Below are 15,097 nucleotides of genomic sequence, written 5' to 3'. Positions count from 1 at the left end.
AAGAGTTTGGTAAGAACCACATATGGCTGAAAAAGTCAGGTGTCCCAAAATTTTTGTGTATATAATGTATTAAATTTGTGATGAATTATTCCACAATACACCTGTCTGAGACCTCTGTATCAGTATCTTTGCATTTTTATATAGGAGAATTTAAATATATTTAATATGTTTTATATTATATAAGTGACTTTTATACACAAAATGTTATTTTTTCCCCATTTAAACCATTAATTTGATGTAGATATTAAACAAAATACTAACACAACACAACCCATCCCAACATACTGCTATGGAACAATCAATCAACAATGCAATCAGATGTGTATCCAAGTTTTTACCTCTTTTAAACTCATCCCAAAGAGCATTTCTCCTGCACATGATGCATCATAGAAATGTCTTTAAACTGTCTTTCGGCTTTTCCCGTTAAGGGTCACCACAGCGGACCATCCACATGTTTGATTTGGCACATGTTTTTACGCTGAATGCCCTTCCAAACACAACCCTCCCCATTTATCCGGGCTTGGGGCCGACACTAAGGCTTGTGCAACCCTAATGGCTGGGGTTGGTTCCCTGACCGGGGATCGAACCCGGGCCGCAGCATTGAGAGCGCCGCATCCTAACCACTAGACCACCAGGGAACCCATCAAAGAAATGTCTTTAACCATCAAAAAATATTCTATATCGCCCACCTCTGATTTGACTCGGTCTTTTGTATAAACAGAGATTGTAATAAACACCTATGAGAATCCTTGCCATTGTTGTCGTAGCCCTTCCCATAAAGTGATACTCCATAGCAACACACATTAACACAACACGGCACTGTAAAGCAGAGGCTTTATAGGTGCAAACAAACATCACACCCACACGAGGAGCCGAGACTTCCGGGATCGCGGCGTCTGTGATTACGTGCGATCACCAGCGGCGACAGTTAGCGCTAATCCTCTATCTGCATTTCTGCTGGGAAATAAAGTGCACATTAACCCGAAACACCGAGCGTTCTCACGGGACAATTATCACAATTATCGAAGTGTAGCAATAAAGCATAAGCGCTTAATTTTATTTTGGAGTTTGGAGCGCACCCCGACGTGCTGTAAGTGGCTTGTTGTGGGCCGAATAAAGCGCCGTGGAGGTGGGATCTCAAAGGGGTTGTATGTGTCAGAGAAGTGAGAAGTCTCAAAGCGGAAAAGGAAAGACAGAAAGAGCGGATAAAAGGGATAGTTTAACTCCTCAAATGCGAGCATCTGCAAGTGCGATCACCTGCGTACCTGATGTTCACACACACACACACGAATTAATGAACAACATTTGGACTCCTGCCCCTTTGTACTCGCAGCAGCTTCAGTCTTTTTTACTCGCACGCTCCTGACTGCATGTTTTTCCACAGGCGGTTGGAAGCGATTTGAGTTTCAGAGGTTACCGTAGGAGGTCTGATGTGCAGCACGCAGGGGTTCGCTGTGTTTTCTGGAGATGGATTGACACCTTCAGTCTCCCGCTAATCCCACACCATATGCCTAAAACAACTGCGCAACCACATTAATTTAGTTTCTCCTCCTCTATGCTTAGCAACGAAGCACTGCTGCTGAGATCATTTTGAAAATACATGTACGTGTCAGGGACAGGGACAATAGCCCAGTATATTGGTCTACTGATAATGTAATGTCTCTCTCTCTCTCTCTCTATATATATATATATATATATATATATATATATATATATAGAGAGAGAGAGAGAGAGAGAGAGAGAGAGAGAGAGAGAGAGAGAGAGAGAGAGAGAGAGATGTTTCTTATTTTGCATTTGGAATTTGTCTATGTTTCAGGTCACGTCTAGCCGATTTCTTCACCAACTGTCAGCCGGAGCCACGTTCTCTTTCTGGCTGTCTAAAAGAAAACTATGCTGATTGCCTTCTCTCCTACTCGGGTCTCATTGGTAAGGATTTGGCAAGGGGGTGTAATGAAACACATTCGAAGACTGAGCCACTTCATTAGTTCTACTGAGAAGTAAAAAAAATGTATATATCCAGTGTACCAGACGTAGTGTCAAACAGCGTGTCAAACACTGACACAAAATTTCTCACAGGTCTAACTTTTAATATGTAAAAATGTCCAAGGTGAAACATTATTCCATTAAATATTGTTTCAGTCAACCAGCTCTAAAACATGCCACTGAATACATAATCGCAATTATTCATACGTAAATGAGATCTGCCCATGCAAAACTGAAGTTACATATATCTTTCTCTGACAGCGTCAATTATTATTCATACGTATGATGTAATGTTTTGTACTGGCTACCAGTCATTCATTCACAGAGGATGAGTCATACTAAAACTAGTTATATCCCACTGTTCAATGGAAGAGTCTAGAGATTCGTTCCCTAGAGTCTTGTGAATAAACCTAGTTAAACTATTGGTAAAATGAATGCTTCAACAATACACCTCCTAACCAAGTCAAGTTGACACATTATGGCAACTTGAATGTCTACAGGAAGTACACAAGCTGAAACCCAGATGAAAAGTAATGAATTAGTGCTAACATGCCTGCTGTTTTATATCGTCTCATTTGTGTAAGCGCCAAACTAAATCATTCATTAAAATTCCAACAATTTTGTGCGAGATCGGGTTGGCCGAGCCGGTTCCTCTGCATGCCCATTTTTCATTTTCATTCATATTCATTTATATTTCGTTGAATAATTTGAGCCTTTTCTCTCCATTGAGTTTACACAATGAGACAGACTTTAGTGGCAAAAAAAAATGTCATCTTTCCCAGACAGAAGGTCTCTGTTCACTTTTTTTTGGAAACAAAGTAAGAGCTGTAGTGAGTCACAAAATAGGATATGTGATGTAAAAAATAAAAACGGAAAGTCCAGCACTAGCAAATTGAGAATAGGGGGAATTGCACACAAATCCTTTTGTGTTCTTATTCTCATCTACTGAAACTAACATTCCTGCTTCATCGATCACATTCTGCCATAACAACACTGCAGAAATGTGTCTGGTGCAAATGCGTTGCTGTTCTGCCAGAAAAACAAAACCCAAAAACAAGTACCTCTGGATTGTTGCCTGTTACCATGTAGAGACAGATAGATACGGAGATACAAAAAGAAAAAGAGAGGGATAAAAGATTTCAAAACAGATGTGTGATGTTTCTTTAATCTCATGCCAAGCGGATTATGGTTAGATGAGGGGGAGATGCGCTTCTCTCTTGCTATCTTGATTTTAACGCGAGATCCTCATAAACAGATCGTTCCTGTAAGTTTAACCAGTTCCAAATTGTGTGAAATCAAATTAATTGTTCATGGAGATAAAGGTTTTTAGGCCAACACAGAATATGAAAACGCATCCATATTTAGTCACATACGATTGAGTGTTGTACTTCAAGTGAACACCTAAACAACTGCACTGTTAAAATATACTTTTTAGGTTTGAAATCTACTTAGAAAATCCCAATTTTAGACCTTTAGATCTTTAGGATGATTAGAGACCGGTCTTGTTTGATTTATTATGATTGAAAATATAAAAATATAAAAATAGATAAGAAACACATATGTAGTAGTCAGAAACTGAGGACAGTTTTTTGGAGATGGACCATGTCCAATACCAACGTCATGGAATACTAATAATGTAAAAATATAAAGCTAGAAGCCAATAATGAATAAAAGACAATTATTCGTTATTATTAACTCTAATGAACTGCATTTATAGGAACAAAAATCCAATCATGATGAGGTGGTATGGGGTTTTACGCAAGGTGACATTTAAGACCGTGATGTTAAATGTTTTCCTGTAACAGCACTTCCTAAACTGTTTTATTCTTCTTATTTAACAGCAGTTTGCTCATGATTACAATGTATTTGTACATGTTTGTAGTTATGTTCAGTGGTTGACAAAGTACATAAACCATGTACTTAAGTTAGAGATACAGTAGGTAAAAGTACAATTTGCCTTTTAAATGTACTTATGTATCCAAAGTACTATGATTTATTATGGCTATAATGTTGCTATTAATATTTTTGTTGCAAGACTCTTTGCTTAATCAACTCAGTTTATGTGAAAATACTTTCTCAGCACACTGATCTATTAAAAGAATGATATTAATGAGTCAAACCCTGATGGATATCTATTCAAATTATTATTCTTTTCAACTACTTGAAAATGACTACACAACTACTGTTGTGGTGAGTTACAATCAGGAGTTTCTTCCAACATTTAACTTTCAAAATGTTCTGCTTCAAAACAAGGTCAAACTGCACACGCTCTACCCTGATTGTTGGCTTGACCAGTTTTTTCCACTCATAAATAAAAAGGAACAACTGATTTTGCAAAATGTAGTCCATTAAAAAAATATGTAACTTTGAAATGTAGTAAAGTTAAAGTAAAGGTTTCCCCAAATGGAAACTTTTAAGTAAAGTACAAAGTAAACTAGTATCAATTTTAAACTTTCTTTCGGCTTCTCCCATTAGGGGTCGCCACAGCGGATCATCCGCATGTTTGATTTGGCACATGTTTTTTTCAACCCTCCCCATTTATCCGGGCTTGGGACCGGCACTAAGGCTTGTGCAACCCTAATGGCTGGGGTTGGTTCCCTGACCGGGGATCGAACCCGGGCCGCAGCGGTGAGAGCGCCGCATCCTAACCACTAGACCACCAGGGAACCTAAACTAGTACAAAGTAAAGTACTTAAATACAGTAATGAATTACATTTACTTCATTACTGTCCACCACTGGTTATGTTTTTTATTGTTATGGAAAGTCCAGGAAACAACTTGCTCAGTCAATCCATCAGTTTTTCTCTCAATCTCTTCAAAAAACACGTCATGTCATAGAGAAACTGCATGACTTCAACTCAAGCTTTACTTAGATTGTGACAAAGCACTGACAGTGGAGACTCGATCCAAAGCTTTATTAGTTTTTTATAAACTTCGCCTCACAACCTCACCTAACCAAATCCACATTGCAATGTTTCTATCCACTATAGCAGGGGTCTCCAATCTTTTCCAGAAAGGGCCAGTGTGGGTGCAGGTTTTTATTCCAACCAAGCAAGTCCACACCAAATTCTACCTGTTCAAATCTAATGATCTTCATTTTCAATGACTATCAGGTGTGACCATTAGTTGGTTGGAATGAAAACCTGCACCCACACTGGCCCTTTCTGGAAAAGATTGGAGACCCCTGCACTATAGGATCAATAGCATATGACACCGTGAGCATTCATCCGAATCTGTAACTTTGTGGCAGATGTATGGCCTAATCTGCTTTTATAAAATACTATTTTATTAATGTATCAAAGAGACACAAAGTGAAAGGTGAGATTTGCAACAATAAAGAATCAGATTTTCATATTTCTCCTCCACAGGTACGGTGATGACCCCGAACTACCTGCGCTCCCCAAAAATCAGCGTGTCGCCGTTCTGCGACTGTAGTAACAGCGGCAACAGCAAAGAGGACTGCGAACGGTTTACAGAGTTCTTCACTGACAACGCCTGTCTGCGTGAGTAACACACCACTGCCTGCCTTCTCTCCTCCTTTATAGTTTTTTTTAATATATCTCTATCTCTCTATCTTGTGGTTAGATCTCCAGTAGCTTTCAGTCTTCTGTCCATTTTTCTACTTTGTGCTTCCTGCACTCTTTATTCGTCCCAGTGACATTCCCCTAAGCGCATCCAGAGACCTGTCGAATCATGTTCTTTACCGAAAGTTCTTTCTTTTTTCTTTTAGAAGCAAAAATCATGGAACAATATATGATTGCTTAAAATATTTTTATCGCCATGTTACACGCAGTAATTGTTCCTGAAACCGAACCTCGGCACCCTCGCAATTGTATCACACATCCTTTTAATGCTCGATCCACATATATATTACTATATACACCAACCAGGCATACCATTGGCATTATATCATTATGAACGGTAAAGTGAATAACACTGATCATTTCTTCATTGTGGCACCTGCCAGTGGGCGGCATATATTAGGCAGCAGTAAAGATTTATGCGAGTTTCAAATGGGCCAAATTGTGATGGCTAGATGACTGGGTCAGAACATCTCAAGAACTGAAGCTTTTGTGGGCTGTTCCTGGTCTGCAGTGGTCCAAGGAAGGAACAGTGGTGCCCCAGTGACAGGGTCCTGGGCCGCCAAGGCTCATTAATGCACGTGGGGAGCGAAGGCTAACAGATCCAACAGATGAGCTCCTGTAGCTGATATTGCTAAAAAAAGTTAAGGCTGTTAATGCTCGGCAGGTCGGGACTGTTTAGGCCGCAAAGGGGGACCAACACAATGTAAGGCAGGTGGTCATAAGGTTATGCCTTATCTGTGTACACTGTGTACTGTATGTGGTGTAATAAATCACTTTAATGGCTTCGTAACTAACTTTTCAAATTTTGGAATATAAAAAGTTTACATGCTCTATAATTATCTGGATGAGCAAAAATAGCATAGTATGGTAATAAGTGTCAGAGTGAGCATTGTTTTCCATTTCTTGTCCACCAAGAACTTGTTTGTTCCCAAATTATTATTTTTGTTTGTTTGTTTGTTCCCAAATAAAAAAAAACTTGAATATGTGTATCATAAAAGTTTATTTTTCAAATCATGATATAATATTCTTTATATAAAATTCTAAATGTTTTTGAAGACAAATACCTTGTCTTTTAGGCCCTACCTGTTTGCCTTCTTGTACAAAATGATAATATTCTGCTTGTTGAATGTTGTTATCTATCAAAGAACTGATCATCACCTCAGTCAACTCCTAACCAGACACTCTTTGCTCTTTCCCATGTCTTTCCTTTCCACTCCAAATTCCCGAAACGCAACCTGTCGTTTCTCAGCCTATTTTTAATTAATCACAAACCAGCATGCAGGGGGATGAATAAAACAGGTTTTGTCTCCTGACGATCTCCTGAAGATGCGATGGTATGAGCCATAGAGGTTAAAATGCTAAAAAAAAATGAAGCTTGAAATTAAAAGCTAAGAGAGGGAGAGTGTTGTTTCCTGAGGTTCATTCCTGTGCAGACTGAAAGGCATTCCTCGGCAGTGTAAACTGGGTTGTCCTCCTCTCTATCTTCCCATCATTTATTTATTTCTTTTTTAGCTTTCCCCATTCTCTTCTCATCCGTCTATCAAAGACACACGTCATCTCTTTCCTTTTTTGCCAGAATACAGCAGCATGAAAACAATCAGACTCACATCGTTCTCATTCCAGATGCCCCTCTGGTTTCTGCAAAGATGGATGTTAGGCTACAGAGACAGACAGCTCTCTCCTAGTCTCGCTGATGCTTTCTCTCTCTCGTGCCTAATTAGCCGAGCAGAGTGTTAAACGCACTGACAGGTGTTAGGGCACCTCGTTTGTGCCGTCAGATCGTGAGCTTCTCTCTGCGGCCTGCGGGCCTCTTTCCTATCTGTCTTCTCATGAAGCTATTGCTGAAGAGAAATGTGATCTGAAATGGACATTTGAACAGTTTTAATATATTATTTAAAATTATTCAGTACAAACTTGTTAGGAAAATAACATTTCTAAAAATATATACTTTGCCAATTTACTTATGATCCTATAGCGACTGCTAGGCTATTACTGCACTGTGTATAACAATTAACCAGTTAGAAAAGCTAACTAGCTAGATAAATAACTAGTTAGACAGCATATGCATAGCTATATGATAATGGCAACGTGGATATGGCCGCAGTAAATGTCTTTAAAAGGAAAAGGAAAAGATCATAGCACTCAAAAATCACAGCACTCTTAGCCTGAACTGTGCTAACTAGTTGCTATATACATCTGTGATGTTACAACATACCGAACATGGTGATAAAAAAGAAATCCAAAACATTAGTCTTAGCTCTGGCTTTACATTAATATCTGTTCCGTATACAAAGATTTTTTTATCATTCAAGAAATCTGAGTATTTACTTGCTTCCTTCTTAGACAGATTAGCATTAAGATTAAGACTATCAATGACTAAACAGCAGATGAAATGGCTCAGTATGAAATAACCGATTATGGTGACACCGAGATCTGACATTTTGTTTTGTTGAAAAAATATAAATGGAACAAGTATACCTCCGCCACATTGTATGCTTTTTGTAAGGTAACATGTGAGGTAATGTTCAGAGGTAACTGGTGTAATAGAGGATAGTACCTTCATGATTGGAGGGGCAAAAACACAAGGTGTACATACATGGATTACCTTTAGTTAAGAGATACATTACACATAAGTGTTATACATGTGAGCAGTGCACATGATAGTGAGCAGTATTATAAAATTTAAAGGTTAATCCATGACAAAATGTAAAAAGTAAAAACCAGCATCGGCCGGTCATATTATTAAGATACCAGAAAACAACCTCAAATCCTCAATCCTTTACACATTGCCATGGGTGGAAATCTTTGTCATGTCTCTGTGTGAGCAAACTAAAAATATTCCTCACAGAAATGATCATATACCCAATAACACACCATTTCTTAATCAGTTCATTTACATCATCTGCTAGAGAAATCCATGCAACCAATTTGTTACTATAGAAACTTGAATGAATGATAGACCTATAATTTGATTTACAGTGCTGCTGTTATAGAAAATAAATTATTATATACTAATCAGATAGTTGGTTTTTTTTAGTAAAGTCCTTGAAGTTGCTACTAATCACAATATGTGTTTCACTCGCACAGGAACAGGAAGAATCGGTATAGTATTACGGACAGCAAGAAAAGGGTGAGATCAGGCTGTTTGGAACAAACACTAGATTAATAATTAACCAAGCTCAATCCAGCTTATTTCCATCATGATTGATGCTCATAGACCAGGAACAGTCAATCATCAAACCGCTTCGTTTCAATGACATTCTATACAATCGCTGCCACTTAATCATTGGTGTAATCCAATATTTATCAGTGGCGTATTTACCCAGCTGAAGGTTAGCGCCACTGTTCTAAAGGGGTGTCAGGGACAGAATCTAGATATCGACATGCATGTTGGTGTACGCAGTGTTTATCTCTCTAATACAAACACACCTCCTTCTAGGATAGTGTGTGTACATTAGCAAAAATACAGTATGTGTTTCAGACATCGATCTGTAGGATCGATGACGATCGATAAAGGCAGGCAAAACAGTGCCGTTTTCGGAAAACTAAATGTATTATATTTTATTTTTAAGAAGTGTAAATCTCATTCCAGATGTTCTTAAATGGCCACTGACTCTTAGACTTAAAAATGAGAAATTAGTTGTGCTTTATGAGCCCAGCATAACAATTATGTTTTTCAAAATTGATCTAGGTAAGGTGAGGAGGGGTGCAGTCAGCGGACCAATTCATACCAATGGTGTTCAATAGGGTGGAGGTCAGAGCTTTATAGCAGGCCACATATCTTCATGGAGCTGTCTTTGCACACAGGGGCAGTGGGTCTCCTACTGTAGATCAATTTCAAGAACATTTTTTGGATCTTCTAGTTCAAGTGAGAGGAAAATGTAATACTACTGCATCCAGAGACATACTATACAATTGTGTACCTTTGTTTTTATCAGTATAAGGAAGAACCACATATGGCTGGAAAAGTCGGGTTTCTGAATACTTTTGTCCGAGTTGTCAATGTTGTAGTGCTGATACAAAAATATATAATAGTCGCATAAAATGTGTGATTGCATACAAGCATCTTTTGAACTAAATGCACATATTACTGGACTAATAAACTAATATAAAGACCCAGTCGGCACATTTCCTCATGCTCTATTTATTTCTTTCCATTTTCTTGGTTATTACAGTGTCTGGCGATGTGAGCATCTGCCAAGTGAAAAAACCTTGAAAGTGAATCTTACATGGCCAATAATAAACTCATTTGCTTGCTTTACTTAGTGTCAGTAATTGTATAAAATGCTATAATACTCTATGGCATTATATGCATTTTTTTATGTTTAGTCGTAGTATCGGGAAATTGACAAATCTAGGTGTTATATTGTTCAGAATCAACCTCTGTTTGCGTGTGGGTGTTAAAACTATTGTAGGGTTCAAAGGTCCAGTACTAATGACCAAAAAGAATAACTTTTTCCATTTTTCCATACAAGATTGCATTATTACTTGTATTGAAATCTTTTTGGGGAAATGACAACAGGGTTTTCTGCAGTCTAATGAGAAGCAGAGTTATTGTTACCACCCAGTGACAGCTTGTTCCTCTCTAATACAACAGCAATTTGCCCAAAGTTTTTTTTTGACTAGCAATAAATAAAGATATATATTATTTTATACACTGTACGGACAAAAGATTAGAACCATATATGGCTGGTAAAGTCAGTTGTGAATATAGTGTGTGTGTGTGTGTGTGTGTGTGTGTGTGTATATATTTATATATACATACAACTATTTAAGTTTTAGATGTCACCAATGTTGCCTATTGTTTCTGCAGGTAATTCCATTCAGGCTTTTGGAAACGGGACAGATGTGAGCGTGTGGCAGTCGTCTCCAGTGCAGAGCACAACGCCGGTGATCAGTCAGTCAAAAAAAGGTCGAGGACGTGAAAAATCACCCAACTCCTTGGAGCCAGAATCTCATGGCAACCACCTGAACCCCGGAGACAACTCATTGTATAATTTCTGTGGAAACCTGCAGGTCAGTCCTGGGCCTCATAGAGTTAGCTGAAGTGGCTCACTTATATATTTCTACTATAACCAAAGAGGAGAGCAGACAGTTCTTTTACTTTTAGCAAATTCAAAATTAAGAGTGCGTTATGTACATTTTAAACATTTAATTTTCATTTCCAGGGACTAACAAGATTCTGAAGAGTAAACTAATTTAACTTGAAAATGCTTAGAACGCAGGGTTTATAATGTATAATTGATGTACAGTAATCTCATAATGAGAAATCCTGAATACATTTCTCTGTATTAAATATATTTCCACTTGCCAAGACATCCCCTTTCCAAAGTGAGAGAAAGAAAGAGAGCGAGAATTAGCAAACTAATTAAATAGCCCTCAGTCTCGGGATGAATTTTCTATGTAAAAAAAAAAAATTGCAGCTCGCAAATCCGACAGAACAAATACAATTAAACCCAAGAACTAAAAGGACAAGTTTGCTATTCCAGATCGCAACTATGCACATTATCATATCCTAATGGTGATAAATAGTGCAACATTTAGAAGTACTGAAGCATTTGTTTCCATTTCTTTTATCCAAGTGTCAGGTCAGGACCTTTCTCTGGAAATAAATTATAAATGATAAACAGTTTTCATAGCGTATCAGGCACCGCTTTATCATCCTGGACTTTGGCTCCATCAGTTCCACCAATTCATTACACTGTCACCAAACCGCTTATAAAAGCACCTCACATTTCCATGTTGCACACACACACACAAACACAGGGGCCATGCCAAACACACAGAGTGCTAACAGAAGCTGTTGCTCATCTGCATAAAACTCATTTCCCCCAAGCTCACGGCCAGATTTCACCAAGCAAACGCCAAGCTGCCACACGGTGTGTTGATAACGTCGGGAGGGTTGAGATGATTTTCAATATGGCACGAGATGGTGCGAACTTATTAAATCTTTTTTTCACAATTGATTCACTCTGTTGTTTATAGCAGAAACATGTTATTGAGGGTGTACAGTAATGATTGGCAGGTATTTAGTAAAACCTTCATCCCCAAACTAAAAGGCACAGCAGTAGCACTCTGTGGTTTGGTTCTTGTGGTTCAAAAATGGTTCAGCTTTTAGGTTTTGCAAAAGAGCAGTTCAATTGAGGACAACGTTTTATGTTCAAAATCTATTTTGTCACTATGATGCTCAGCTTGTGTTGTATTTTTAAATCATAAACCTTGAGATGACTGATAATAGTTCATTTTGAGGACACTATGGAGAGAAAAAAAAAACTTTTGTGTACACTTGAACATAAGATTAGTAAGTGCTTTTTAAACATCCCATTCCACATTTAATCTTCTTTACTGTCATAATAACCCCCCACTCTTCTCGGAAGACGTTCCACTAGATTTTGGAGTGCGCTTCTGGAGATTTGTGCTCATTCAGCCGCAAGGATGTTACTAAATTCAGGTACTGATGAAGGGTGAGGAAGCCCTGGGGTTATCCGTTTAAATGGTGTTTAATAGGGCTAACATTAGAACTCCAGACCACTCTAGATCTTCCATTCCAATCCATGTAAAGCATATTTTCATGGAGCTGGCCTTGCGCACAGTGGTATTGTTAGGCTGGAACACGTTTTCATCTCCTAGTCTAAGTAAATAGAGTATTTCATGCTACTGCATCCGAAGACGTCCGATACAATTGTGTGTACACAAACAGTTTGGCGAAGAACCACAGATGGCTGGAAAATTAGCGTCTCAATACTATTTACATTGTTATATAAAAATGTAAACAGCTCCAACATAATAAGTCATGTGCTCCAGTTACACAGATTGTGGCTACGATGTAATATTTTGTGGTCACAGACTGAGCACCTCATCGCCATGAACATATCTTGTGGTCTCAGTGTAGTAATTTGTGGACAAGCAATTATATTAAAATATAAATGCCTTGTCATCTCGGCAGCTCGGTAATAATACACAAAGTGTGCTTATTTTTAGCATTAACATTAATTACCACAATTTTCATTAGTGGATTGATTCTTTAAAACCTTACGCAACTCTAAAATATTAGTCTCTGAACTGTAATCTTACAAGTCAGTACTAAATCAGAGTCTATTTGTCTAATTTATTTATGATCAGGCCAGGTTTAAGCCAGTGCATTAAGCGGAACTGCATCTGCTCTTCTGTAATGACTGTAATAGACAAAAAGACACAGCACTAGAAAGGTGTGTGTGTGTGTGTGTGTGTGTGTGTGTGTGTGTGTGGGGGGGGGGGGGGGGGGGTTGGGGGTTGGTGGTGGTGGATGCACTCAAAATTTCCACTTGAAAGTTTTTTCCTTGAGGTCTGATTGTGGTGATTATGTTTCCTCAATTTCCGCAAGTTTGCCTCAATTTCCACTTTATAACTCAGCGGGTTTTTTTTTTTTTAGTTTCTAAGGGAGTCCAAATTTATAAGAGCATTCAAGTACGCTTTTTGGAGCAGTAGAAGTGCTTGCCATAGCAATCTCTTGATCCTTTTCTTAATTTCTCTCCAGGCACAAAAGCTGAAGACCAACCAAACAATGGATATGTTATGTGTGGTAAGTGTGACTGCATTGCTATAACATCACACTCCTGTTCGACAGATTTGGTGAATTTTTTACTCTGATTGGCCAGAAGGTGGTGTTTAAAATAACACTGACAATAATGCCAACTAAAAGACAATCACATTGTCAAATTGATTTATATTCTGATGATTGCACATATATGTTTATAAGCATTGAATGTAGCAACTAACACAGAGATATAAATAGATTTTATTTATTTATTTATTTTTTACATCAGTACACACAATTTCAATTCTTACCTAAAAGTTACGTGCACCAAAAAGAAAAATGGAAGAAACATATATAACCTTGGTTTATTTCATTCACTTATATGCATATAGTCATTAAGACAAATAAAGCTTGGAATGAAACATACAGTATGTAATTATACTGTAAGTATAATATGTAAATGCAAAAAAAAGCACAATCATATATTTTAAATTTTTTTATTTATCAAAAATATTCATCCCTACATGACCCCTGAGAGGAGAGAGAGAGAGAGAGAGAGAGAGAGAGAGAGAGAGAGAGAGAGAGAGAGAGAGAGAGAGAATGAACATTAGTTATAAGAATGTCTTCAGGACTGAGGCCTGTATGGTTTCTTGGCATGACCATTTACTTCAAGAGAGTAAAAAGGTGAGGGAATGTCTATTATAATGGATGATCCTACAAATCAAGCGTAATAGTAAATGTATGAAAGTTATGTAATCATACACTATATAGACAAAACTTTTGTGGATGCCTAGCCAGAAAACCAGACCATCCTAGTCCACAATTAATCCCTATTTGCTGTTACAATACGCTCCACTCTTCTGAAATGATGTTCCACTAGATATCGGATGTGCTTGTGGAGCGTCCTGCTTGTTTAGTGACAAGGGCATAAGAAAAATCATGTACTGATGTAGGTGAGGTGAGGAGGCTCTATAGGCCACTCAAGACCTTCTAGTCCAAACCATGTAAACAGTATATCTTGGTGGAGCTGGATTTATGAATAGAATTGTCATGCTTGAGCAGGTTTAGGTCTCGTAGGTTAAGTGAAGGGAAAATGTACAGTAATTTTACAGCGTCCAAATACATCCTATACAATTGTGTGCCTCCAAATTTGTGGTAAACATTTGGGGGAAAAACACATATGGCTGGAAAAGCCAGGTGTTCCAACACTTTTGGTCATATTGTGTGTGTGTGTGTGTGTATATATATATATATATATATATATATATATATATATATATATATATATATATATATATATATATATATTATATAAAAATTTTCTGTCACAGCTCACCAACAAAATCTAAAGCATCATTAAAATGACCACGTCCGTTCGTTCATGTAGAAATGATAATCTGTAGATCTACAGTGAGAAACGAAACCGGAGGGAAGCTGATAACCAATGGGATGATCGTTCTCTTGTGATAGTGTGGAAAGTTCCACTCGATCTTTGACCTCACCCTCAAGTGAACTTCCTGCTTATGGGCTTTGTAGTGCAAAATGCTGAACTGGAAACGTTGCTTATCTTTTGCCTTTTAAAGTTCAGTAAATGTCATTGTACATAATAAAAGCAGCATTACATGCTGGAGTGACATTTAGTGCTACAGCGGCGTATCCAAACAGCAAAAAAAAAAAAAAAAACCTTTCTTTCAGCTTCTACGTATTATTGCGGCATTATTCATCTTTATCTGTGTAATGTATATCAAATACAAAGTGCTTTTTTTTTATGTTACCCCTTAACTAAAAATGCATCAGCATAAGTCACTTTACAGCATTTTTGGGCTTTATTGGTGTACAAGGCTGGTTTAAAAGCATAGCGATGTGTAAAAAAAAAAAATAGTAGCAGAAAAAAAGCATTGTGTTTCCAAAAATATAAAATTGTTACAAATTAGTTAAAAATATATCATATGGAACAAAGGTTTGTGAACACCTGAGCGTTAGATTGGTTTGTTTTTTGAAAATCCCATTCCAC

The 15,097-nt window shown here is 37.7% G+C and overlaps 1 protein-coding gene and 1 long non-coding RNA gene across 3 annotated transcripts in view; both read left to right on the top strand.

The window, feature by feature from the left end:
* The window catches only part of LOC310725568, a 224,887-nt gene that overhangs the window by 108,395 nt on the left and 101,395 nt on the right, over window positions 1-15,097 (top strand). The window lies entirely within an intron of this gene.
* The window catches only part of gfra1a (gdnf family receptor alpha 1a), an 89,439-nt gene that overhangs the window by 70,334 nt on the left and 4,008 nt on the right, over window positions 1-15,097 (top strand). For both annotated transcript variants that reach the window (XM_083540480.1, XM_083540479.1), the window contains 4 exons: window positions 1,817-1,926; window positions 5,352-5,486; window positions 10,381-10,583; window positions 13,084-13,128. In XM_083540480.1, coding sequence (XP_083396606.1) covers window positions 1,817-1,926; window positions 5,352-5,486; window positions 10,381-10,583; window positions 13,084-13,128 — 493 coding nt within the window. The remainder of the gene's footprint in view (window positions 1-1,816; window positions 1,927-5,351; window positions 5,487-10,380; window positions 10,584-13,083; window positions 13,129-15,097) is intronic.

The sequence above is a fragment of the Silurus aristotelis genome (genome assembly GCF_946808225.1).
Source record: "Silurus aristotelis genome assembly, chromosome: 4".
NCBI classification, from domain to species: domain Eukaryota; kingdom Metazoa; phylum Chordata; class Actinopteri; order Siluriformes; family Siluridae; genus Silurus; species Silurus aristotelis.
The sequence above is the reverse complement of the archived record's forward strand: the minus strand, read 5'-3'. Positions and strand labels throughout refer to the sequence as shown.